Consider the following 26,963-nt stretch of genomic DNA (forward strand, 5'->3'; position numbering starts at 1 on the left):
ATGTAAAGCATTAAACAAACAAATGCATTTACAATCCTGTGAGCCTGATATTATTAACCCTTAACATTTATCTAGTGTGTTTCTGGAGAGGCAGATCACAGCAAAGCCTAATTAACAGCCTTTCTTCCCTGTGTTTTTTTTTGTAACATGTTGGGAAACTGAGTCACGAGGAGTCTGGTCAGGGATGCAGAGGGCAATCAATATTGCAGCAAGGATCAAAAGTAGGATATCAAATCACTGGCTAGAAGGACGGGCTGCTTCTTCCCATTTTCACTTAGATACGTCTTGATGCTGATTGAACACTTGCTGATTGGATTTCATGGCTTTTAAGTGCCTTTTAGCAAGACGTTTTGAACAAGAAATGAATTTGACTGAAGCACTACCTTAGTGTTACCGGTCTTTTGTAGTAGTCTTTCAGTGGCTCGTAACAGATGGTCTTTGGTTACTTGTGATCAGCAACTACACAACCTGTCTTCATTCCTTCCCTCAAAATAATGAACTTACAACTGATTACAGGATCCCCCCCAGCTAGGTGCTTTGTCCTGCCAGATGACAAACGTGCCCTCCTGCACCTTCTCCTGAACAATCTCCTGGCTGGACCACTCAAACCCAGCATTGCTGGGCTGGAGTCAGCCAGGTTCCCAGCTGTACTGATGAGTGTAGGCCTGATTGAGTTGGACACCTATAACTGTTCCCCTTCAGGTGCATGTGACTGCGTTGGCAGTGATACAGAAGCCATAGCCTTCAGGACAAAGCAATATTTATTTGTTTTACAGAATAGAAAGCATTCTAACAAAGGATTAAACCCAAGAAAGGTTTGAAAGTTTTGTTTCTTAGAGCTTTGCTAGTTCTGTTATCCCACCTGTAGTGCTCTTTCTGGGCTCAGTTACTCAAAAAGAATTATGTTCACATACACACACTTATCTTTGTAGCACCACGGCAGCTTTTGTCCTTCCTTTTCCTTCATTTGTTTCAAACTTCAATACTGGGAAGAGTCTGCAGAGTTGGTGGAGGGGAAGACTGTGAAACAGGTAGCTTTCTTTCCATGGTTTCCTCAAGAAATTGTATTTACTGATGTTTCATTTCCTGTGTATTTCTCCACTTACGATGTCTGGATTATTAACCTGCCTGAATACGGTGGTTACATCAGATAACCTGAGGGGCACATCTGCCTTTCATAAAAATATAACACCCATTTCCATCATAGTGAACCATGTCATCTACCAGCTGGGTTGCCATAAATTGCTGTGAAATGCACGCAGCCTTAACCAGCAGTGAGGAGAGCATAACTTCACCATGGAGTAACTAACCGTCTTAATAAATCTAAATTCACTCTTTGCTGGAGACACTTCAGGGAAAGTGGCAACGATTTCTACAGCCTGTTATCCCACGTGGTCACGGTAGCAGAATGGGTAAGTAGAGTTGTTCCGCGGAGGGGTAGCCGGACCCTGCTCCGTGCTTCCCCCTCAATGGCTGGGAACCTCTGTCTTGTGTAAAACAAACAAAAAGCACCGCCAAACAGCCGGTTTTGCAGCCAGAGTGCCCAACATTCTTGTTCAGGGCCGTCATTAAAAGATTTCATGAAACAGCCTTAAAAATGAAAAGTTTCCTTTCTGAGAGAGAGAGAGATAATTGAACTCATTGATTTGTTTCACGGTTTGTTTGCCCTTTCATTCCCTTCCTGAGGTGCTGTTTGTTGAGGAATGTCTCCAATTGCCAGAAAGACAGTGGGGTGTCTAATATTTCCCCGCCAGCTCTCCTTTCAGCCAGAGCAGAGTACTGTGGCAAGCCTCCGATATGAATTTTTAATGCAGAACTTTATAACATAGCCCTTGCAGCACGGCTGCACTACTCTCTTGAGCTTTCAGATTTAATGCTCTGATGAACAGAGCACAGACTTGGGGCATTCGACAGCAGTCAGAATTAACCCCTACATTTCCGACTGTTGTACCAGTTAATTTCCCTGTAGATTAATACCAATGTGGGTGGAAAAATTCCAGACACTCCTACAGTGGAGAAATATCAGAATAACTTGGAATTTGACTCCAGAAACTGTCTGTGATGCATGTTTTTAGCTTTTTCCCTCTTTCTCTACAAATAGGAATTTTTAAGGCTATTTACTTTTCCTGGGCTCAACAGTAAAGCAGTCCTTCTGTATCGGGTGTAACAACCCTATCCTGCCCTGTTTGAGCTGTGATAAAGACCTATGATGGTATGCTAGATGCCCAAAAGGGGGAAAAAAATTGAAATAGCTCTGTAAGTAATAGTCACAGATTAATTACTGGTAGGAACGTTCCTCCAGATTGTCTTGTTTAGTTGTTTATGCCATGAATGACGATGATTTATCTGAGGGGATTTTGCTCGTTTTGGAACATGATCTTAACTCGGTGTGGATGTTCCTATTAGCCCATCGTCCTACTCAGGTCTTTCCTGACTACGAAGTGGAGAAGCCCAGCAGCGTAGATAAGTAGTCTGAATTATTACTCTTCAGGGCATTAGCGCTTGTTTGTCAGTGTTGAAGCTCATCCGTCATAAAGCTGCCCGTTCACCTGCCTTGTTTTCATCTCTGGAATTTTTACTCTTCCACAGCCCTTGCAAACCTGAATAATTTTGCTGTACTGCGGTTTGTGCCACTGTGCCGTTCATCAGCTTTTCTAAATCATCCCTTTACTTATTAAACAATAGCAGGCCTGATGTATTATCTGGAGCAATATTGCTCTGCAAAATCCCTTAAAGTCTGTTTGCATAGTCTTTGGGTTTTGTAGCCAATTCTTTTGGCAGCGGAGCATGTCACAGTCAGGGCTGGCCTTTCAGGGACTTTGGCAGGATTTTGTCAAGAGAAAAATGCCGCATTTGTAGGTTTGACTTTGATAATGGAAAAGGAGTACGATGTGTTTAAATCGTGATAGAACTGCTGTAAGCCAGAGAGAATTAGATGGGATGCAGAACATGCAGAGGTGTTAATGGCATTCGGGAGAAAGACTTAGCGAGGAGTTTGTCGTCTGGTGATGTTAAACTCTTTGCCTTAAGCCCTTGCGAATGAGACATGCATGTTGTTCTTAACTGATACCACGGAAGTACATTTACACTTTTTAATCATAAATCAGCATCTCTGCTTTGGTGAGACATTTGCACGTTTACTTCAGATGAAGTCTCTTAAGCAGCTTGTCTTATTGATTACAGACCCAAGATTGTCTTTACTTCCTCCACTGTTATTACTGACTCACGAGATTAAGGTTTTCAAGGCTTGTTGCTAAATGCAGAGAAATCCCATCATTTCATTCAGTAGTTCTAGGCATCTATTAACTTTACTTCTATAAAAAAAGCCATGTGTTTTGATAGAAAGCTTAAGATTTGTGGAAAGGACACTCCTGTTTTCATGTACTGTACTGGTAATTAGCTCCTACCTCTTATTTTTGTTGTGTCAAGTATGCTACCTAAAACAAGGCTGATGACTCAGTTTTGCCATATGTAAAAAGGGCACATGGGGTAAGGCAAGGCTTTATTAATGTGGATAGTCTTTCAGTCCTTGGATAGAAAAGTGGAAGTGCTCTTCTGACGCTTGCATTGTAGCCTGTAAAAATAAATGTACATAAATAGAAGCACATAAAATGCATTTGCTGACCATTCATTTGAGCACTGCCATCCATTAGATCATGCTGTGATGAATGGAAATATTCTTCTTTCCTGGAGACCACACCAAAGGAGAAGGTGCATATGGCATCTGTCATAATAATAATGCGGCAATACCACTGACTACCCTGTAGCATGGGCATTATAACTCACTGGAACGGGCGACTTTAAGCGTTACAGCATTTTTCATTGTTTTACCTATGTGGTCCTTTAATGTGGGAGTCGTCTGCTCTTACTGAGTCAAAGTGGAAATATTTATTTAATGAGTTGTAGCCGATTTTTATACGCATAGTGGCAAAGTTGAGGAACATGACTCATAGGAAGTAAAAAGATCAACAAATTCAGTGCCTTCAACTGTTTTAAGTTCCTTGCCACTGTCCTTCCCATCTGGGGGAAGGGAACGAAGACGGCAGGGGGGCGAGAGGCTGTCTCCCAGCCTGAATTCCAGAGGCGCCTCTGCCTGATGCTCGTTCTTGACCTAAATTCTAGCGATAGGCAAACAGGGGTCTTCCAGAGCATCTCAACCTAGGCGCCCTCAGTGCTGCTCAGTTTCTGTGGCTTTGAAGTTAGCCTGGGTGGCCAGAATGATCTTTTCCTGTTCCTGACCCAAGATAAAACTTTGATATATATATTTTTTTTAATTGCATGTGATCAGAGAAAAGTAGCTGCTGCAGTAATTTATGCTTTTTAATTAAAGATTTTGAAGTTGAGATATGCAGGATCTGAATCAGAAGATACAGAATCTGTATCTGGACTTCTTACACTGGGGAAGTTAAGGATGTTGGCTTGAACTCGGGGCTCAAAGCCAGAATTTATGTAAGTTCTACTTTTAAAAATGCAAGTAAATGACCAGAATGGCTTGTATTTTTAGGACAGAGGTTGAAATAATTAAATTGTAGCTGAGTTCATAATATTAGCATCTTTGAAGATCATAGTAAGGAAGTATTCCTCAGTAATATACAGCAGTACTTTTAATAACTTCACAGGCCTGGGTTGGTTTAGATTTGTGGAGCCAGTAGGGAAATGTGCATTAGCATTGCAACTTGCCATCTGAGTGTGACAACAAACAACTCCTCCTATTTGAATGCTAACAACTGACAAGTCATTTGGTATAGCCATTTGCCAGTTGAATGGCTTAAGCAGCTTAGTTTTAATTAAACAGAAGCTTCTGTGTATGATATCAGAGAAAATAATGTTCTACTTAAAGCTCAGTTGTTTACTGTTGTCCCCAACTTGCTGAAGATACCGAGTTTCTCTGTTGTGGCATTCATCTTGTGCAGTGTCTGCCATTTCACTGCAGAATTAGCAACAAAGGCCCTTTTGGGCTATGGCAGAGCCTTAATCTGGTGGTTAAGTGCTAACTCAGCGTTGCCTCATGGCAGCAGTTGTTGCTTGTGCAGGAAGAGCTCCGTGCACAGACCGCAGAAGTGGTTTTCATCCCAGAAACACGCAGCCTGGGGCAACCTGCAGCCCTTCAGGGCAGGAGCCAGAGCGCTGTAACCGCTGGGAGGAGAGGACTGGGAGCTTATCGATAACTGGATAGAGGTCGGACCTCCTCTCAGGAGGTGCATCTAGCAGGAAGGTGAAGGGAGTGATAATCTGTGGTAGGAAGAGCATTTTTTTGGTGGTATATCTGAAATTAATTTCATAGGGAGCAAATGACTTTGTCAGGAAAGGGAAGTCATGTCCTTTGCATTTCACTCCGCAGTACCTGGAAACTAGAAACCAGTTCTGTTGGGGAGCCGTGCCGGAGGTGATAACCCTGCCATTCTGCTGCTGCCAGAACGAGACAGTTCGGTGGCGAACGGCAGAAAAAGGTCACGTTGCCAGACACAGTTCCTTTTCTTAATCACGCTGCTTTTCAACTGATATCTTTTTAAAACGTCCTTTTTTTATTTTACAAAGAGTACGTGGCGTGGGATCACTGTATTCTTTGGCTGATATTCCTTCCCTTCTCAAAGGGAATGGTGTAACATGAACTTCTGCACGACAGATGAAGACTTAACACTTAGGCTACTTGAGATTAGACCTGTAACATCATGCATAGACAACTGATTATAAACAGCCTGGATTTCAGAGTTGTTCTTTTTGATTTCTGTTATCAGAAAGTGTCAGCCACGGCACTCGTTTCCCGGTTACCTGATCTTTCTGTGTGCTAAAAGCCATGAGCTCCAAATAAGCCAAATTACTTTGCAGGAGTTTTTCCATCCTCTTTCTTTTTTTCTTTCAATTTCCTTTCCCTTCCCCTTCAGTCCTTAGATATTTTGAAAATCTTTGAGTACATGCGGCAGTATATGCAAAATGTGTAATTCTGATGCTACACCCATGGTAATAAGGAGGTAGCCCGGGTCTTTTGGAGCTTAAGAAAATAATAAAAACCCAGAACTCACAAGGTTTAGTTCAACTCGTGCTTATTGGGACAAGTATTTCACATCTTGAACTAGAACCTCTTGAGAATGATACAGCCTAGCATTGTCTGATTTATTTAATCACATTTACATGAAATCAGATATATTCATCAACAGAGAACATTGTGAGCAAACTGAATGAAAGCATTACTCAACAGAAGTTCCTTCTCTGATAATAGAAAATATCCTTTCAGTTTCAGCTAGCAGAGCTGCTGCTTGTAGCTCAATAGCAGATCATCCACTAAGAAAACGAGGGCCAGAAAGCTACAGCTATCTGTGACTTCTCTGTTAATTCCCTGCTTGATAAATAGGTGTCCAGAGCTCCTGCCATTGTGCCTTAAGGACGTTGTTCATCAACCCGTACGTAGCACTGGGAAATTCCTAACCGGAGGCAGGAAGGAGTGACCTGCGTTGCTGTTTGTTTAGAAAGATAAGTGATGGTCTCCATTTGGGCATGTTTGGAGAAGGAAACGCTTCGGTGTTCTCATTTGCTCCAGATTGGGTCTGGACGCCGAGCTGTCTTGCAGGCTGGGTCCACCCTTTTGCACGCCGGTCTGCACTGCAACATGCGCAGCTTAAGGCAGAAATGTCCCTTCACAGCAAGCGACTTGAACCTGTAACTAGTGGCAACTCAGTTATGTGTACACAAGCTTCTTTTAGTTGAATAAAATCAACATTAAATTAGTATTTATTTACAAGATGTACCTTGGAGTAATGGATTAATTTTCAGGCTCGTATTCCATTAATTCTTTGGGTGAAAAGCTGGTTGTTTATTAAATGTAGAAGCGAGGGGGTTTGGATTTAAGTTGTGTTTGTGACTGTCACTGGCAAAAAATGTGCACAGAGAATGGGATAAAGTAAATAATCAGCAGAGTTTTGTAAGTTATTCGTGTTTGTGGTCAATTAAATTTATTAGTAATTTTTTTCTTGACTTCTTCTTGTCTGTATTAAATATACTGAAAGTTGGTGACTTTTTGTGTGGATAGGAAAAAATGCCTCGTTCTTCTTAGAACTGTAAGGATGCAGTTTTTTTGCTCTGATCGTGCAGGTATCTGGAGTTCCCAAATTGCACATTATTGGTCTTTTCATCGTCTTGGCATATCAAGGAGATCTTGCTGCCAGTCACAAAAGAAAGATAATGCAAGAGACTTTCTCAATGTCATGTGCTTCAGAGTTTATGTTATAAAACAGTTTATCCTTTTTTTTCCAGAGCTATCTACATTTAAGGGCTTTGTTTTGTACGCTGTTGCGAATACATTTGCTGCATGCATTAGTCATTTACAGTACTTAGATCCTGTAACTATTAAATTGTTAACATTTGGAGCCAGCTATAATTATCTTTTATTATTATTATTTTTAATGGGCATAGTGCTTTCTTTCCTCTCTAGCTTTCCTAAACATTGGAGGGATCTTTAAGGTATCTGTTACACTGCAGTAGTGGTGTTTGACTTCTGTTTATCATTCTTGTTTTCTTATCTTTCTAAAATACTGGGACTGCTAAGAATTTTTAGTCTGCATGAAGCACTTTGTTCTTCTGAATGTCTAAAATGAGTATCACAGATCAAAATATACCTTAAAGTCATGGCCATGCAGAATCAGCAGAACTTCCATGAAGTCTTTGCATTTGGTGTCTCTGATGGCTGCTGTATGTGGTACCCCCATTTGGTGAAGCCGCTCTGTAGACCTGACCCAAATACCAGTTGATGTAGGTACTTCTTGCTTTTGATATCAAAAACAATACAAGAAGTGGATAGTGCCAATGCTGATCACTGGCAATTCTGCTCAACATTCTTTTTTCCACGCTCCTCTTACTTCCAGTTAGGAATGTGTGTTTTTCTTTCACTTTTATTTCAAAGCATGAGTGGCCTATAAATGAGCCTTTGGTTTAATAGTTGTTTTTTCTAATTCCTTTTTGTATTTTTATCTTGAAACCATTAAATCTGGAAGTGCTTGATTTCAGAACTAATTGTGCTCTTTCTCTAGGTGTTTATTGTTTGATAGGGGAGGATGTATGATGGCACTGATGCTGCTGCTCTCATCTCGGGGAGACTGCCCACAGGCAGACATTTCTTTGAGCTTTTAGTTAAGATCCTGGGGGTCTTGGAAGAGGTGGAAGACCCTTAGCTATGTGCAGTGTGTCCAGTCAGGCAGCAGTACTGTTAAGTGAGCTCTGTGTTGATGGTCTAGATCAGTGATTTTCAGTGTGTTCTGCAAATTCCTGGAATTCCAATGCTTATTGCTGGGAGATCACAGGAATAACTGTGAAAGTCAACCAGTCACTACGTGCAAATGTGCTCTACTGATGCTTCATCCTTTAATGGAAAATGCCAGGTAATCCAAAGATTGGAAAGGCTGGAAATAATCTTGTAGATCCACTGGCGTATAAATTTAGTTGGGACTCTTTCACAATCTCTTGTGATCCTCTGCCCCTGCTGGATAATTGTCCATACAGCAGCAGTGACTTTCTTGTCTTTTCTGTATTCATCATCCTGTCATAGTTGTTGTTGAAGTTTTATATATACAGTATCTCGATGTTGAGTATGTTGGACCAGCTTAACTCAGCAGAAAACCATTTCTGTACAGGGCTTGTAACCGATAATGGGTGTACTTTCGCCCTCTTCACTGAAAGGCAGTGGCCACTAAATATAGCCGAGTGAGCTATTTTTGATTATGTAACATCTCTATCTGTCTGTACACTGATTAAATAATCTATTTTCTTGGCAAAGGAGTAGGACTTAATTTTCTATTATTGATCAGAAACATATTTGAGCCGTGATACAGATGACTTATTTGTCTTGCTGCCTGTTGGATTGATTTTTGTCACCACCTTGTCGTCGGTGATGCTGTGGCGCAATGCTAGCGCGGAGCTGAGCCAGGCAGAAAGCTGGCAGCGGTGAGACATGCCAGGTCCCTGCCAGCTCTCACCCAGGTCAGTATTAACAGTCTTTCTGTCTGGTGACTGCGAATGTATGGCACATAAGCCTTGCTCTTTCTCTTACGCATTTTTGTTACCATGTTTTGGTGAATATATTGTCCAATATCTAGACTAACTAAACTTTTTTAAACTTTTTTTCCCCATATTTTTTATAGTTCGTTCCTGTTCACTTGTATCTTCTACCTAAACAATATAGGTGTCACAGTAAGGTTTGCTGTACTGAATATTTTACAACCCTGGAAGAAGCCGCACAGCCTGGGCTGTGCGCAGTGCAAGGGGCCGGCAAGTCTGGCCCCATCCTCTCTGTTTGTATAACAAACACTTCAGAAGCAAAGTAAGGTTCCCTGAATTACTGATTTACTACTTAATGCCATAAAAGGAGCTAAGCCTAGGGAAAACAGAGGAAGACTAGATACACTTTATTTGGAAAGTTTAAAACTTTTTTACACATACTGTGCAGGAGTTTGCACAAAATGTCCACTTAGGGTAAAAGAAGGGGAAATTTCCCTACTCTGTAGCTGCCCTCGTGCAAGCTCATGGGACAGAGAAGTACCCAACTGATCCCAGCACACTGAGGACAGAGAAGCTGCGTCTTTGCAGCCTGTGTGTCTTCCCATGGTGTCCCATCGAGCACAGACCCTGGTGTGCAGGTGCACCTCTAGCTCTCACACAGCCCGTGAGCCCGGCTCGGCAGCTTATGGATCAGGCCAGCTCAGCAGGTGAGACCACAGAGCCGGGGAGAGGATGTCACTCCTGCAGAAATGTGGGTGCTGCGGCAGGAGGGGGGGCAGTGGGACAGAGGTCTGACACCTGGTGGGGCTGTAGGCTTACCTGCACACCTCCTAGGGCAGGTAGCAGCCAGGAAGGGTGCTTGGCCAGTGAAGGTCTAAATGGAGTGAACTTACTCATTAACCAAACGCTGGTCTTGTGACTCGGAGACCCGTTGGGTAATAGAACTGCGTTAAAAGATAGGCAAATCTAAAAGGAAGATCTGCGTTATCTTACCTCCCTTCTCTGCTACAGCTGTTGGTTACATTTAGGAAGGATGGTTTTCATCCACTGAAGAGGTTTCTGACATCAGTGTATCTTTGGATGCAGCAGAAATGTTGAGGAACTATCATTAGCAACAGAAGACTTTCCAGCTCAGACTTCCCTTTTTTGTAGAAATACTAAACCTGTTACATTAGCTGTTGAAACAGAATAATCAAATAGTTCCATACCACAGACTACAATATTAGTCAGGCCTGGAGCTATTTTACTTTAGCTGTATTTTAAAGGCTAACAACTGTTGAAAGGGAAATAGAGAATTGGAAAAGTGCTTCTGCAAATAAAATTGTAAAAGGTTAAATTAGAAAATACTGCACTGTTGTCCTCCGAGGGCTTGCAGTAGTACCTAGTGTTGTTTTTTTGCCAAGGATTATTTAAAGTAATTTCTCTAATATATATCTAGTTCAGATTCTGTGTAGACAGGCAATCTGTCAATCATACCAGCGAGCATCTCGCATAATATGATACAGCTGGAGACTTGGTTAGAAAAGGACTGAGCTGATTTTATATATTCAGCAAAGATGTAAAAATAATATATGCCAGCGACTCTGCTGGTACCAGCGACTGGAGTGAAGCTGTGCTGATCCATGCCCACACAGCCACTAATTGGGGCCAGCCTACCAGACAGCAACTCGACCGAGGGAGACTCCTGAGGGCAACTGGAGGCTGAGTCTGCTTTTCCAGGTGCCCCACTGGGGTACAAGCAGGTCCAGAAGAGGGAAGAGAAAGAGAAGGAAGGCAGCTCTGCCATCTGAAGACCAGGACGTTGTTCTGCGTCCCAGCTGATGGGTTTGTGTTAAGTAAATGAACTGGTGGTTGTTGTGCTGATTCAGAGAGTGCCTGCCTTTTCTTCTTCCTCCTGTTTGTTTTCTCAATACAGTGGGCTACCTCTGCCTCCTTCGTTTCTTTCTGCCTGGTTTTTGCAGCTTTGTCACTCAGGTCAGCCAGATTCATGCTATTGATAAAAAAGCAAAACTGCAAAATGGTGACATAATGGCAGTTTGACAGAAGCAGTGTTCCGATTCAGAACAAAGCTGGAACAGATTGGGAGGAGAGAAGACCGTATTTGTAATTGGATACATTATTATAAAGATAGCAATCATCCTGAGTTTTAGTCTTCAGCATAGCTCATGGGAAGGGTAAAACGTACTCAAAATGTTCAGTAAAACATGTCCCCCGTCATGGCTTATGCTATTTTCAGTCCCTTTATTGAATAGAAGGACATCAGTTGCTTTTGTCAGAGGCTATGTAATGCTGTTTTCTTCAATAGCCAGAAGGAAATACTTGTTTCAGTAGCTAGCAGAGAATAGGCACAATCACCTATATTCACTCCTACAGCCAAAAGCACTAAAGCAATCCCCAAATACATCTTCCACTTGAATGCTGTGTTGCTGCAGAGTCAACATTTAGCCTTCCCTTTTCACAATGTGCATGTCTTTTACATAGATAAAGGAAAAAGATAATAAAAATAAGGTGTTTTTATCTAGATTCTATCACTAAATAATGCTTTTTTTGGTTTTGTGCTTAATGATAAAGCGGTGTCTAGATGCTACAGGTGCAGTTGACGATGCAGGGAAGCAGGATAGTATCATATTTGGGTGCCTATTTGTAAGTGTGCTTGCAGGGATACATAAGGAACTTAATAAGAAATATGAAGTTGGAGATTATTTTGCCTACTGGACATGCTTATCTTGTTTCATGCCAGCAGACCCTTCAAAAAGCCATATAGGATGTTGTCATTTACTCCATAGTGCCAGTTACCAAAGTCAGACAGAACAGACAGTCTGGAGGAGGCAGATAATCAAGAGAACTTGAGTTTTTCAGCTAAGATTGAGACAGGTGTGTCTTTCTCTTCTTTAGTCCGTTACATTTACACTAATACATGTTCAGGCCACTGGAAAATTACCGTTTTCCACGAGGCAGGAGCTGATGTTCTGTCATTGCTGCAGTGGTAAACAGTAATTTTCCCTTGATATATCCCCGTGGAGTGACATGTGTACATAAAATTGCCTCGCTGTACTGTTTTATTTTCAAACTGACTTAAATCTGTTTTACTGAATGTAGAATAAAGTAAGTTAAAGAAAAGCTTTTTATAGATTCTTGCAGTGATGGACAAAGATACAGAATAAATAAGGGGAGAAATTAATAAATATCTAGATTTTCCAAATTACTGAGCTGCCCAGCTCAGCTCTTTTTGCAGTTAAGGAAAACAAGAAATGCTGAGCCAGAAGCTCCTAAAGATGATTCTGGTATGTTGCTATAGTAAAAATTGTGAAAAGTGTCCAATTTTTGAAGTTATTTTTGTTTGAAAGAAAACAAACATACAGACATATGTGATAGTAGCATTCGTGTAAAGTGAGAGAAGATTGTTCATTTTGTGATTGCAACTACTCAGAACCTAAAGTCATTTTTCAGGTGTGACATGGTGATTCTTAAAATAAATAAAATAAAAACAAATAATCAAGCAAACCATGACCTTGCCAAGATACATACACTCATTTTACATACTGTATCTCCAGTGACATTGTTGAGTAAGTTAAAATATTTGTGTGTATTTTTAGAGAATCTTTAATCAAAGCACAGACAATTCTTCCTGCTGATTCTTCAAGGTTTAAAATACACCATTCTGTTAAAAAAGAATGACAACTAAGGTGCCTCCAATTAAGGTATCTAATTTTGGATAATTGATGTGCTTTAACTCCGTCAGTAAAAATAAGAAAATGTTGCAGGTGCTGTATTTCCAAAATCCCAAAATGTCCATTATTATTACTGTTATGTGTTTGGAGAAACAATTATAAAACAGCTTGTGCAAGGCGTAGAGCAGCAGAGGTAATCAGTTAAGGCTTGGTCTTTAACAAAGTTCTCATTCTGTATTTGTTGTACGTTTTTTTTCAAGCAGAATTGAAAATGGCAAGTTCTGCTGTTGTGCAGCCTGTGTGTGCCCGTGGAAGAGCCGTTGCACGTGTAGCCAGCAGTTGCGCTGTGTGAGCACAGCTTTCAGCCCAGCTTCCGAAGGAAATGAAGCTGCCATGGGCTTGGGGTCTGTTTTACTGCCAGCCTGCTCAGTGCTCAGTTTGCAGTTTATCAGCTCTCCTCCTAAATTAACTCATAAGCTGATGATTGACTTCAACGGAAATTAACAGCATTAGAGATCCCCAGAACAGCGAGCTCTGGTGACTCTTGCAGGAATGGGGAGTGGATAGGAAAGGCAGACGAGTAATCCATTTGAGTGGAGGGCTGCAATTTGAGAGCAGCAGTTACCTGTCTACTTGCTGGTTGATCAGCAGTGTACATGTTTCTGGAAGGCATCCATAATCCCTATTTCCATTTGTGGGCTGGGAAGGGAAGAGATGACATTTAGGAGATAAGGGAGTGACCTAGAAATACTGCAGGAGGAAGTAGCAATGGGGGGCAGTTACAAAGCACAGATGGGACAGCTGATACTATTACAATAGGTACTGTCCAAACAACATTATAGGAACAATCGATAGGAAACAGTGCTTTATTTGTATTCAGGCTTACGGGAGAATGTGTTATTTTAGCCACTGACTCAGCTCTCTGTAGAGCATCACAGGAAACAGCGTGCAAGATTTCAGGGTGTCAAATAAAACTGTGGACCTACCAAATAGTGCTGACTTGTTACTTTATATTGAGGATTTTGCTCATCGTAGGAATTCTGTAAACCCCAAATCATGAAAAAATACCTAAGAACACACGACACTGCTTCAGAGACTGTTGCTTGTTTCCTTTCATCAGCCCAGTGCAAAGCACCTTTTTGGATCAAGCCAGCATTGACCAAGTCTTGTAAAATTTTGCACAAAAGGTAGCTGCTATGTTTAATTCTTTAACAAATTAACTGACATTGAGAGCTTTGTGAATAGACTGCAGAAGTGGCTAACTCCTGGCAGCAGAAATAGATAGCCAGAGAGTGAGGAGTGGACCTGGAGCTTTAAAGCTCCCACCAACCCAGCAGGACATGTTCTGGAAGTCGGTGAAGTTCATGGCAGATGGGAAGGTGTTCAGGTTTCTGAGTTAAGGAGCAAATTGAATTGAGTTACCATTAAGAAAACAATCTCTTCCCAAAATGGGTTGCAAAGATGGTTTAGATCAGGGTTTCTCCACATGCTGACCACAAACCCATTAGTGGAATAAGTGAGCAAGAAAGGGGGTCCTCTGCATTGTCTGGCATGAGAAGCACACTTCTGCTTCCATTGGGATCAGACAGAAATGAGAGGGTGGACAAGCTAGGAGACAGGGAGAAACTTGCTTTGTTTATGAGGACAGTAGCTTTTTAACAGAAGGACCTCTAAAGTTCATGTTTAAATCCTTGGGAAACAATGATTTCATCATCAAATCTAACTACAGAGTGTACCCAAAAGAGCCCAAATGAGTACAATGCAAGGACCATAAGGTTTAATAATTATGCAATCTTCATGTGATTAATAAGACTGCTGATTTCCCTCATCTTATCATCTGACTGTAACACTGTTTTGTATATTTGTTATCTCCATTATGTGTTGTAGTATGGGTAGATAAATAGAAATACCATGGAGGCAACAGGAAACAAAACAAAAATAATCAAACATGTTTATCGCTAGAGCATTGAAATGGCTGCTGTGGCAGACACCAGATGAATTATGCAATACATAACTTAATTCTCTGGGCCACAGATGTTTCATTTTTCCTGCAAGAAGATGATTGAACCTTGAATGACAGTTTCAGGCAGTCTTTGATTGCTCTGTGGGTCACATGCTTGATATGACCTGCATTTGAGTTGCTTTCTACATGCTGTTGCTTTATAGAACATGTAAAATTGACATCATGTTGGCTGCTCAAGGCCAAGTCAGGAGTAATTCCATGCTTTTGATATGCTTTGTGTGCAAGCGAGGGAGAGGGAAGGGTGCCTGTGTTTAAATTCTGATACGTTATTGAATCAACTGGAGTCAGGAGAGGGGAATTGCAGCAAGCTCTTTCAATTTGTAATAAGAGGCACCAGGAAATATGGAGTTTGTTGCATCTGTGTCATCTTGTATTGTTAGAAAATCCTCAGAGCTGTAAGCATTGGATCAGGCAGTGCCTCCTGCTACCCAGGGCACAGCATAGCGCAGATTGGCAATGGCCAGGAGGGTGAGTGGAAATGTTTGTTTGTCTAAATCAGGTCCTCTGAGCATGAATATTCTGCATATTCTGAACCTGGAGATCGTGTTCCTCACCCTGAGGACTTCATTCTGCAAATTTAGTGGGTTTGTACTGATATTGGTGCAGTATGTCAATCACAGTGTGTGTGTCTCTAGGTATTAATGCAGGTGGGATTCAGGCATAAATACATCAAAAATTAAATATCCAGAAGTTCTTGTTTTTTACATAGCCTCTAAAGGCGGGTCCAAATGATTGCACCAGAACTGAATTGCTGAGATGCTTCGCCTTGCCTGCCAGTATTAGAGCCCACAGGAGGATGAGCCCACGCCTCCCACGTGAAGTCTGAGACTTCTCGTCAGGTCCCACAGACAGCAAGTGTAGGTCAGTCCGGGGAGGTCATTTGTTTCTGCAGGTTTCAGGTGCAGAAATGATCTTGTGCTTCAGCAACCTTCTTCGAATTCCCCTGTGACCCAAAGGATTGTCACCAGCAGCCTGCGATGGGAGGGGACCCAGAATGATCCAAATCTGGACATTCCTAATAGCTGGTTTTAACATTGCTCATAAGGCTTGGTGGGGTAAAGCAAAAATACATTGTGAAATAAGACAAGTTTGATCATGAGACTTGCAGAAAAGAGAGAGATTGCGTTTCTTTTCCTGTCTGATACTCCTTTCTGTAACAGGCAACGTGATGGCTAGACACAGATCACAAAAAGACCTGTTCCTGTGGAGAGAAAACCAAGCTGATAGTTGAATAGGGGGTGTTTAAATGGAGCAGTGAGCAGTTTGGGGAGTTCAGGATTCATGTTGGCTGTGGTACAAAATACATAAACATGCAGTACGTAAGAAAATAGTATTGTCATTGAATAAAAAAGATGTGCCATCTATTTATAGATTGGGCTAGCTTTTAACGCAGCCAGGACGCCTTCACTCTGCTTTATTCCAGCTGCTTACGTTAAGCATTCTTCTCTGGCTTGGGAAGTGTGCCAGGGGCATGTGTATGTAAAACGATGGGACTTACAGCACTGGGATTCCATGAGCTGATATTTTCTCTTATATATAATTCTTTTTTTTTTTTTTTTGGTATGATATTGGGCTAATAATTGGTGTCATTCATAGCAATTTTTCTCTGTAAAAATGATTAATAAAACACTGACAATCTTTAGAAGCTGCTCCCTAGTGTATCGCTGACATAAAGCTGATTTCTATTGTATATAAAACTTTATAATTGTAAACATGATTTTCTTATCCTTGAAAATCCTGACTTAAGCCATGAAAGAGAAAACAAAGTGATGTAGCAGTTTTCTTAGAACGCAACTCTTCTACAGACTAACAGAGGTTTTATTCTATACAGGTGGTTTTTTTCCTTCTAACAATCAAGATGATTTTTGTATTGTCCAAGCATTGCTCCGTATCTTGAGGTTTATAAGCACTTTCTTTAACCTCAATCAATATTTGATGATCACTTGACATCTTTCAAGCACCTAGGACATCATTTATTTGAAGATCATACCTACAGCTGGTGCAACTGCTTGATGCTGCTACTTATGATACTAACCCAGTGTGCTTAATGAGTAATACTTGAATGAGATTTAGTTCATTTTTCAGTTTGAAAATCTGTATGCAGCACACTACATCTATACAGGGCTCACAATGAGAGGAAACACAAATTAATTCCCACAAAATTAAAAAGAAAAAAAATGAAAGAAAAAAAAAGTTAGCATTGAGTCTCTCTCCTTTTTTGCTAGGGGAAGAATTTGATTTAGTATAGGATAACTGCATACGGGTGTCTGGACAATGTACACTGGACATTTAACCATTCCCCAGATTAATCCAGATGACGTATTGTGTAATCGCTGGAGCACCTGAAACCAGCGTTCCTTTGATCTCTCAATTTAAAGCCTTCAGTGTTTCACTGCTTAGCAGAGAGAGGATTTTTTCTTCAATTGAGTTCCTAGGAAAGGAAACACCCAATTCATTACTAAAGTTGGTGGATTTATGAATCCCTGAACAGAGAAATTCTTTTACGAGAGGCCTGGATTTATATGACATTGGAAAAAGGATTATCTGATCTGAAGATCCTTAGAGGGTTGCTGTGAAAGAAAATATTAACCTATAGCTCTTGCAATTTGAAAAGTAGATTTGAGAACTTACTACTAAAAAGTGTGTGAGTTCTTGCCTTTTGATGTGCTGTAGGGGTTATGCTGAAATAATTTTTTCCTTCTTTCTTTGTACAATCTTTTTGTCTATGACTTTTAGAGGCCCTATTAGCAATAAATGTGGATTTATCTAATATGGTTGTTTGTTGGATTAGAAACATAATGAATTCTAAAAAGGCCTAAACTATGTGTACAGCAATATTCCTAAGATGCAAGATGAATGGAATTGGTTGTGATTTTCTCTTACATCCTGTCAAAATCTTCTTAAGTGTGTTAAGTTCCTCATAAGGTGCTCCTAGAAATGAAGCAAGCCAGCACTACGTGCACCTTTGCATGGTCACTGAAGTGCAGCAATTAAATGAGGGAACCTACCAGCAGAGTCTTGAACTTGGGTAGGAAATTTGTTACCATTTTTTGCTTAAAAAAAAATAAAATTTAATATTCAAATGCTGGAAATGCTCATGTGCCCCAAGTGAATGCTGTGATCATTGGACTGCAGGCAATTCAGATGTTGTTTAGTGATCCGAAATTACCTCCTAGACCCAGGAACTTTTCCTGATAAAAAATTATTGAAACTATAAAAAATAATAATAATCTTAAAAGTCCAATACACTGCATTTTTTGAGTGTTCTGCCCCTCCCTTCTTCTCTTCCTCCCTCCCTAATGTCCCAAATAACTTCCCAGTTTGCCTTGTGCTAGCAGTGCTAGATTACACTGCCTCTAATTTTAAGAGGGTAAAATGTTTACCAAATTCTGCTCTGTGGAGATCACAGATACATGTTAGTAGTAGGAATTTTCTTCCCCCATCCCCTTTTTTGTGTGTTAAACATAAATGCACATTAGTTGATAATGTATGCTTTGAAATTGACTGCGTAAATGTTTTAGTAATTAGAACATTTTAACAAGCCCCACTGGCTCCATATACCGTTTGCTCTGACCAATAAACTTATACATGTTTTTAAAGAAAACAAATGTGTGGGAAAAGATGCTGTTTGTTTTTTGCCAAACCAAAACATTAATCTGCCCTGCTAGTGAAGTTTCTTGGCCATGCCATTGACTGCAATTTCAAAAGTGTCATCTGTGTTTTTCAGTTCTTCCATGTATAAAGAATCCAACAGCAGTTCCCTTCAAGGTTCAGTAAGTTCAAATGTTTAGGGGGCTGTAGCCACAAGATTTGGCAAACCACTCACTTGTCATGTTAATAAAAAAGGAATTGTTTCTGCCTCTTTAAGCTAGTATCTAAATGAAGGAGTCAGATCAACTGGATTTTAATTCTAAAGTCCATATTCTTCTTACTTACAAGTGAATAGCTTCATGGTGTTTAGGGTTTTCATCTGATTTATTTAGAAGATGAGATTGAGCTGCTTCCATTTTACCAATACTTGAATTTGCTTGCTCGTTGTGCTGTTCAAACCTAATCGGTTAACTTGATCTTAAAAAGAAAATTGAACCTTTCTGTGTTTTGGACTTCCCATAAGCAATCAAATCGAATAAGCGTTTGTTGTTGTGTGTGTTTTTGTTTGTTTGTTTGTTTGTTTTGTAGATGGCATGTTACTTTTGAGGGCTCCTTCATAAATGGCAAAAACTTACACCTTGTAAAATCTATACCTTTTAACAAGCTTGGTATTTTTACTTCAGATACAGTTACAAAAGAAATAGTAGAATATTTTGTGGTCATGCTGTTTTAACAGTTCAAATTCCTTTCATTTGTTCCCACTTATTTTATAGCTCCAAGTGCTTGAACTTAAAATTTGATTTGCTACATTGATATGCTAAGTTCCTTAGCCTGAAAGTGTTGAAACTTAGAACGAACTATCTTTAATACAGACTAAAACTGTCTTGTTTACATGATTACTTTTGCTGTAACAAAGTGAGTATAAGGACCTAGATCAGACTAACGATAATACCATCTGTGGAGTGGGAAAACACAGGATAGATAATATTCACTCCTGAAAATAACTTTTACCCATTCTCTTTCTAATTATCTATTTTAACGTTAAGAAAGAATCACCCTTGACAAACCCTGAATATTGTTGGTGTTAATATTGGCCATTGTGATGTGGAAATCTATTCTAAAACACCATAAATATTAGTGTAAAAGGTTCTCTCACTTCTGACTACCCTCATTTTCTGTGTTCATGCAAAGAAGGAACTTTGTGGTTTTGGGTTTTTCCTTGCCTTCAGCTCTTGGGGTGGTGGGGGGTATCTAGGCACTCAACAAGAAGCCAGGTCATCTTTGCTTCAGGAATTAATGTTAAAAGTAAAATCATCAGATCCTGTAGGTGAGTGTAATTCACCTGCAATGACTTTGGTCAGAAATTTCGGATTGATATAACCATGTTTGTTAAACTTGGCTGTTGTTTTCTGTAAGGTTCCCATCAGATTTTCAATGAAAACCTGTAGGACATGATGACATTTGCCTTGAGCTGGATGGTGCTTTACCTGTCAAGTAATTCCATTGAAATAAACAGAAATACTGAAATCAGAAGGTCTGAAAATGAGGAAATGCTATGGGTGGTGGATACATCAAAAATGGCCTGTGTGGGCCTAATCCACTGATCCGGAGTGGGATTTCCCCATGCCTTGCAGGTTTGAATTCAACACAGTGCTTTGTAAACAATAAATCAATGCAAGTTGTTTCTGTGAGTGCATAAAAGGTGTAAGAACTATAATTTATTTTATAATAAATACCTCTGCTCAGCAAACAGCGAGTGTAGCTATTAGAGACTTTCTCAAATAAGTGATTTTAGACTGCTGAGTGCCAGCTACTGATGTGGGAGTTGAGCTTTTAAAATGAAAAGACTGAATTCCTTTTGAAGATTCTTCTGAATGCTGTTGACACTTGTGCTCGGAAAGAATACAGTGTAATTTAATTCATTGCTTCACTTAAAGATAACATTTATGGTTGCAGCATTAACCTTGGTTGGTGTGCAGACTGCTAGGCTGGAGGTGTTCCGCTTGAATTTTTTTGGAGATGTCGCATCCTTTCGTTAGGTGTGTGGAGAAAGATTGCGTGGGGAAAAGCTGGATAGGAAAAACACCCAGGTGAAAGGGAGCTCAGGACCAGGCAGCTGGTTTGTCTGGGTGCAAGGACAAAGGGACAATTTTGCCCTTGGCTACAGTTTGACACTGTACCGGATTCAGTCAGAATTATCTGCGGATGCTGAAGGGCAGAAATGTCATTTTTATGGCGTGCTATATCCTCGGTCGCTTTTTTTTGTAATTGACTGCGTATACCAGTGCTGTAATAGAGCTCTTAAATCCTGACCCCAGCCGAAATGGCATACAAATACCGGTATTAATACTTGTGTGCGTTGTAAATAGAGGACTGTCCCGGGGCCTCACCCCGCTTCTCAGGCTTCGGCCTGTGTGCCAGCCTCCTCCCTGCAGCCTCTCACCCCTCAGCCGGCCCTGCTTCTCTGCTGTCCCTCGTCCCCTCTCCCTCTTTCCTCAGGCCACAGACATCCCTCTGCTTCTCCTCCTGCCTGCCCAAATCCTCCCCCAGCACGCTTCTCCCCCAGGCTGCCAGCAGTGATGGCAGTTCATGCGGGCAAGGCCTTCCCAGGCCGGCTCTGGTTCTCCAGGAGTTGGCACTCTGTTTTCCTCGTTCCCTTGGAGTCTAAGGGCTTCTAATTTCCATTTGCAGCTGTATGCCCTAGACATACATTTCTTAAGGTTTAAATGTTGCTGTAATGTGTGCAGAATCTGGTGTTTCCCTGCCCTCAGCTTCCTTCACTTGCCTCTGTGACCTTTACAGGTGGCTGGGGGTCCTCTGGTGAGTCCAGACCCCCTCACACACCTCTTTTCTGCGTCAGAGCCTTTTTCTTTTCTCTGCAGCCAAAACTCTCCCTTGGCTGGACTAAAAAATGGCCCTTTTGCTACAAAAGCAGAGTGCTTTTCTTCTCCTCGCCCAGGAATTTGTAAGTCCTTTGCTCTTCTTGGGCTCTGTAGTTTTTCAGACCTTTGGCTGCTACCTGACACCAGCGTTCCCCTGTTTTGGGGGGAAAGGCAGGGATTTTATTGCTCTTCAGACCCTACAAAGAAGCAAGCGGAAACTGGGTTCACTCGAGCTGCAGACGGCGTACTGGAGTGGGACGCTCCCAGCTCTGGTCCGGGAGGCGTGTGACACAATCCAGACATCGTTTACTGGCTCCGTATAACCTGAGGCATTCACACATAAATTCAGCCCGAATACATAAGCTTATATAAAGAAGATCCTTAAACTATCCCAGCTAAAAATATTTGTAAAATGCTGGGAAACGTGGTAGGGTTTTTTTGTGCATTTGGATGCTCTCTTCCCTCTGATCTCTGTTACAGATGCATACCAGGGTCATCCACATGTTCTTGTGGACATTTTGTTCATGAGATGTAATTTCCTTACAGGGTTTACAGGATGGACAAGCATTTTGGGTCTGGATTCTAAACAAAAGGCTAAAGAGATCAAAAATACTAATGTAGTCATATCTGAACCTGTCTGGGTTGGTCTTCTCGTTAGTCCCTGCAAACTTTAAGTCCTTACTTGTCCAGAGAGTGATTGTTCAATTCAGTAACTAATGTCTATTATTTATTATTAATTCAAAACATCTTGTGCATGATCTCTTTCCAGTGTAACGACACACTAGCTTCTCCTGCATGAGGAAATACATGTTAATCTGTTTTTCATTATAGTCCAAAAGATTTTTCAAAAGGCAATTCATGTTGCCTCAAAATTAAGGGCTATAATTAAAAAATCATTTCCCATTTATTTATATACATACACATTTACTTGCTGTGATCTTTTACTGCATTTCCCTAAGTGTGCATGCAGAAACTAAAAAGCTGTTGAAGAGTAAGTCAATATTCAGTATAATGATCCAGTGTCAAGTGTGCCAGTACTTCTGTGTACTTCAATTAACCATCTTCCCCACCAAACACCTGCATAGAAAAATGGATTTTCTTTGGGATCAGCCAAAAAACAAAACCTGACTTTTCTGCATTGGCAGGGGAAGGGAATTCCAGTATTTCACAGCTTTTACTGACAATGATCTGCTACAGATTAAAAACAAAAAACAGACATGATGGTGTTGGCAGATTGCAAAAGGACTTGCTGGTTAAAGCTGCTGTTCATAGGAGATGAGGATCATGTTTATTGCATCCATATGGTCTAGAGATACAAGATCGGCAAGCGTCTGGGGAGAAGTCTTAATATATTGATACAGAACATACATAGAGCTACATAGGCCCTTTGGCTGGTACCTTTCACAGGTGAGAATATCACTGAAATATTTGCCCGTGATACAGTGTGATGATAGAAATAATTGTTTAACCATCAGATCCACTTGTGTGAGAAAAGTGTTAGAAATGTTGGAGTTTGTAAAGGGTTGGGACTGGTAGTTGGCAGCTAGCACACATATATGATTGATCTATTTTGTTCTTAACTATATAGTTTTCAACCCTTTGATTTCCTGTTCAACTTCGTAAAGTGCATTAAAAGCCTGAGTCTAAATTTAGTTTCATTTGTTTCTGTCAAAAATCTCTCTTCTCTGTAAATTGAAATTCTAGGTCTCTTTGACTTCGTGATTTTTTTTTAAGCAGAATTTAGAGGCAAACTTCTAGGCACACTGAAACAGAAGAATACACGTTGTACACATATACAGGTAGTTGTCTGAAGAGCTATAGCCTCGGACTTCTCTGTAATCGTCGTTTTGAAGCACTTTTATATCTAGGAAAGGTGACACAGCCCTTCTGCAGAAGGTTTTGGAGTAAGATCTAATAAATATGCTCAAATATCAACATGCCACTTCACTGGAAAAAGGGAACAGGCAAAAGATTTGGAGACTTTCAAACCAGTCCAGAGCTGAAACCCAAGAGGATTTCACCAGTCAAAAGCTTAGCCACTCAGTCTTTACTGTGTCCTTTAAAAAAAATAAATGTATTGTTTGTATGAATGTTGCAATTGTACAAAGCATGAACTCATGTAACAAGCATTCTTCATGTGATAACAGCACTTCTGCTCTCTTGTTCTCCCAGGGCTGATGAAATCGAGATGATCATGACAGACCTTGAAAGAGCAAATCAGGTAGGATTTAAAAATTAGTTTCTCATAAAATTCCAAGTATGACTTTTTTTTTTCCTCTCTTCTTTAGGATTTCTTGACAGTTGTTTTATATGCACTTAGCAGCTGTAACTGTAGAATAAGAAAATACTCAAATTTAGAGAAAAATACAGATCTTTGGGGATACTCTTTAAGTACTCAATGCACAGAGGATTAGTGTTTGCCATATATTTATCTTCTAATAATTTCAATTTGTTTACCACTATAGTTTTTCTTGGTTTTATGTTTCTAAATCCATCTTGCTGGTCCCTATCCAGACATAGCAGCTAACTGGTTTATCCAAAACACATCTCAATGGTTTATGCACATTTTTTATGTATTTTGAAGAGTGTGAAGTGGCTTGCACAAGAACTGTGAATTTTCAAGCATGTCATTTTATCCAGGTTAGCTCATGTTCAACTAATGGTCAGCAGCAGATCATCACGTTGCGAGCTTTACAGAAGGGGATAAAAGTAACTTTCAGACCTAAAAGTGTTTTTTGTATGTGTTGCATTCAAGGTGCATTTTGCAAGGATTTGTTTCAGAAATGCTGAAAAAACATCCTTTGAAAAACAAGCTCCCCCTAACAGTGGTAGCATGTTTTTTTTGAAGCCAGACTCTTACTGCTGTAATCTTTTCTTGCCTGAGCTCCTTCCATGCACCTCCCATCTCCAATGTGTCCTTTCTATCAAGAACCAGAGTAATAGGTGTGATGAGGCTGTGATTATTGATGCAAGGAGATTGGAATTGCACTGGTGTGAGGGCAGGTTGATCATTGGCTGAGCAGAGAGCAACACCTTGGGTTATTAAAGACAACCATTATTTTTGGTTCATCCTGCTGCTTATCTTCTCCTCACCTTTCTTTTGCGAGAGGAGCATCAGCAGTGTAAGGGCAGCCGTGAGCTAGGGAGGCCTGACCCCTGCCACTGCTACAGCTTCCATAGACTACTCTGGACTCACTTTTACCTTTCTTTTCTGATACATTTTATTGGCATGCTAATTTTTAGCAAGGGTCAGATTAGACCATGCCATGCAGAATAAAGAAACTCCAATTTGTTCCTACAGTGATAATTTGTTGGACTATGAAATGTCTGCTGTATTCCCTTGCAGTGCACACACTCCTCAGAAAGTGGTACCATTGTATAGAACTATTTCAAATTAAAAATTGGAAAATAAAAATTACCAACACCCAAGCAAAGTGCCCTTTTGGTCCATTCTGTACACTGAGTAACTGTACAAGGTGATGAGGAAGATGCATATGGATGTGCAGATTCCCAGGTGGTACACGAAACAGGTGATGGTTTCATAGAGAGAAACCTCAACCAGGCGTTTCTTAGTCAGAGAGCTTCATTAATCCATCTGTCAGGTAAGGTCAGAGATTGCAGATCATAAGTCGCTCAGGTTATGGTTTTATAATCCAATTTAAGCTTACCCAAGAGCAGCTTGCTTCCAGTTGCACGGAGGGAGGGATGTACAGTCATGGGTTGGGGTTAAGTGGAGGATTGTCTCTTGTAGATAAGTTAACCAGTCATGAATCTTAGCCTCAGTCCTTTTATTCCAAACCCTGGCCTGCATAATATCTTGTTATGTGTGATTGGATAATCACAGCAAGTATATTATCCTTTACATTAGTTCTGTATAAATTGGAAAAATATGAATGAGGCAGAAGGCAGATTTGTAAGTTGTTGGGTTGATTATATAGTCAGTAAGGGAAAATTGAGTTTTGTACAGTGGGTTTTTAGTTCTGTCAAAGAACTTTTGTAGACAGCATTAAATATTTATGAAAGTGCTAGTAATTATTTGAAAATCCGTAGACTTCTTAGAAATGATGTAGGTGTTAAAAGATGTTTTGGTAGAATTATTTTGTAATTTCTGCAAAGGCAGCACATTTTTCAGAGTTGTAGGAATGATTTACCCAGCAGTTTTTTTTCTTTTCTCTGAATAGAAAGGTTGTTGTAATTAAAGAACAGGTATTTCTTATTTCCTCGTTGCCATACTAAAATGGAAGATAACCATTTACATAGAAATGCTGAAGATATTTTGCTATCTTACTGGAAAGAACCTGTAATGATTGTTTTTCTGTGTGTTTGTTTTGTTTGTTTTTTTTTAACTTTATTGGGATTTTTTTTAGCAAGTCGAAATTTGTAACTGCTTATGTGCATAATCCTTATTTCTGTTGTAATTCGGTGAATTCTAGATTTGTACATAAACATCAGTGTGCAATTCATCCAAACTGCTGTAATGCCAGTAGAGGTAATTCTGTCTCCTCTTTCCCCATTGCCCTCTCCTGTCCTTCCCAGTCAGGCTGCCATTTACCTGTCCCCTCCCTAGCGTCAGCTTTTGCAAGTGGGGACCTTTCACTGAGTCCATTGATCTCACTGCCTGTAGAGGAGCATGAATTTGGGGTGAGAGGGGCGGGTTCATTTTCTGTGGGATTGGGAAGTTGATGCAACTCACCAAAACCTGGGACAAGCAGCAGCAGCAAGGGGAAGAACACAAGGAGTGTGCTGGAGAAGGGAAGGAAGGGCGAATTCGCTGGAGTAGCACAGCTGGTTGCCAGACCATCCTGATAGTCCTTATTTGTGTGATGCTTTACCTTTATACAACACTTCTATAAATTATAACTAAGTAATCTTTGCAGCAGCCTCACTTTACAGTTGGGAAAAAAAAAAGAAAGAAATTAAATCAAGTGCACAGGCCAAAAAGTGAGTTTGCATCAGACTGAAGTGTTACAATTGCAGAAACAAGTACTTAACATAATTATGCATTTAATAGTTAAATTAACATTTCCTTTTACCATTTCAGTAAGTACTTATTCCCCATTATTAAGGCTACCTTTAAAGAGTAATGCTCAGCATGACTCCTACTCTAAGGTTAAATAGTCTGCCTTGCTGATTTTGATGTGATACTTTGCTGTTCTGGAATTAAGACTGACCCAAACTGGACTGGGATTCACAGTAGGAGTTTACAGAACTGCAAAATGTTTCTTCTGAAAACATGGAATATATTTGCTCTAACTTCTTAAATATCAGATACTTCTTGAAAATCCCCTTTTCCTTTATTGCCCCTTTTAAATCCAGGGTTGGTGTTCACCAACTTCCTTTGCTGTACATGAGGGCACCCTCCTGACTTAAAGAGAGGTGGAAAATGCTGCTTCCCTCTCCAGTTGTACGGAGATGAGTGGGTGGATGTACTCCTACTCATCCAGGTTTCCATATTCAGGCTGATGGAAGCTGTGGGGACTGAGTTAATGTGATTCCTACCCTCACGTCCTGTTGGGTAAAGAACAGCAGCTGCATGGACCATCCTTGGAGTCTTCAGACTCCATCACCTCTCTTCTCCCACTTTTTTTTCTTTATTTAGATCCTCAAATTGATTCATTCAGGAGCTTTCTGGGCTCGTTTGGGTGCTATCACCCCCAGACCCAGTTTGGGTGCGCTGTCACCCCCAGAAGAAATTACTAGCTCATAGAAATCATTACCTTTGAATATCAGGGAGCTTTGCAATTCGCTGCTTAGAAACAAAAAGGAGTAGTGACCAAAAAATATATTCCTCTTCATTCAAATTTGAAG

General features: G+C 40.5%; 1 protein-coding gene across 7 annotated transcripts in view; it reads left to right on the forward strand.

Moving 5' to 3' along the window:
* CUX1 (cut like homeobox 1) overlaps nt 1–26,963 on the forward strand; it is a 268,432-nt gene that overhangs the window by 148,473 nt on the left and 92,996 nt on the right. For all 7 annotated transcript variants that reach the window (XM_084492961.1, XM_084492955.1, XM_084492956.1 and 4 more), the window contains exon 9: nt 23,328–23,376. In XM_084492961.1, the coding sequence (XP_084349087.1) occupies nt 23,328–23,376 (49 nt within the window). The remainder of the gene's footprint in view (nt 1–23,327; nt 23,377–26,963) is intronic.

This window comes from Aythya ferina (assembly GCF_964211825.1).
Source record: "Aythya ferina genome assembly, chromosome: 19".
Lineage (NCBI taxonomy): Eukaryota > Metazoa > Chordata > Aves > Anseriformes > Anatidae > Aythya > Aythya ferina.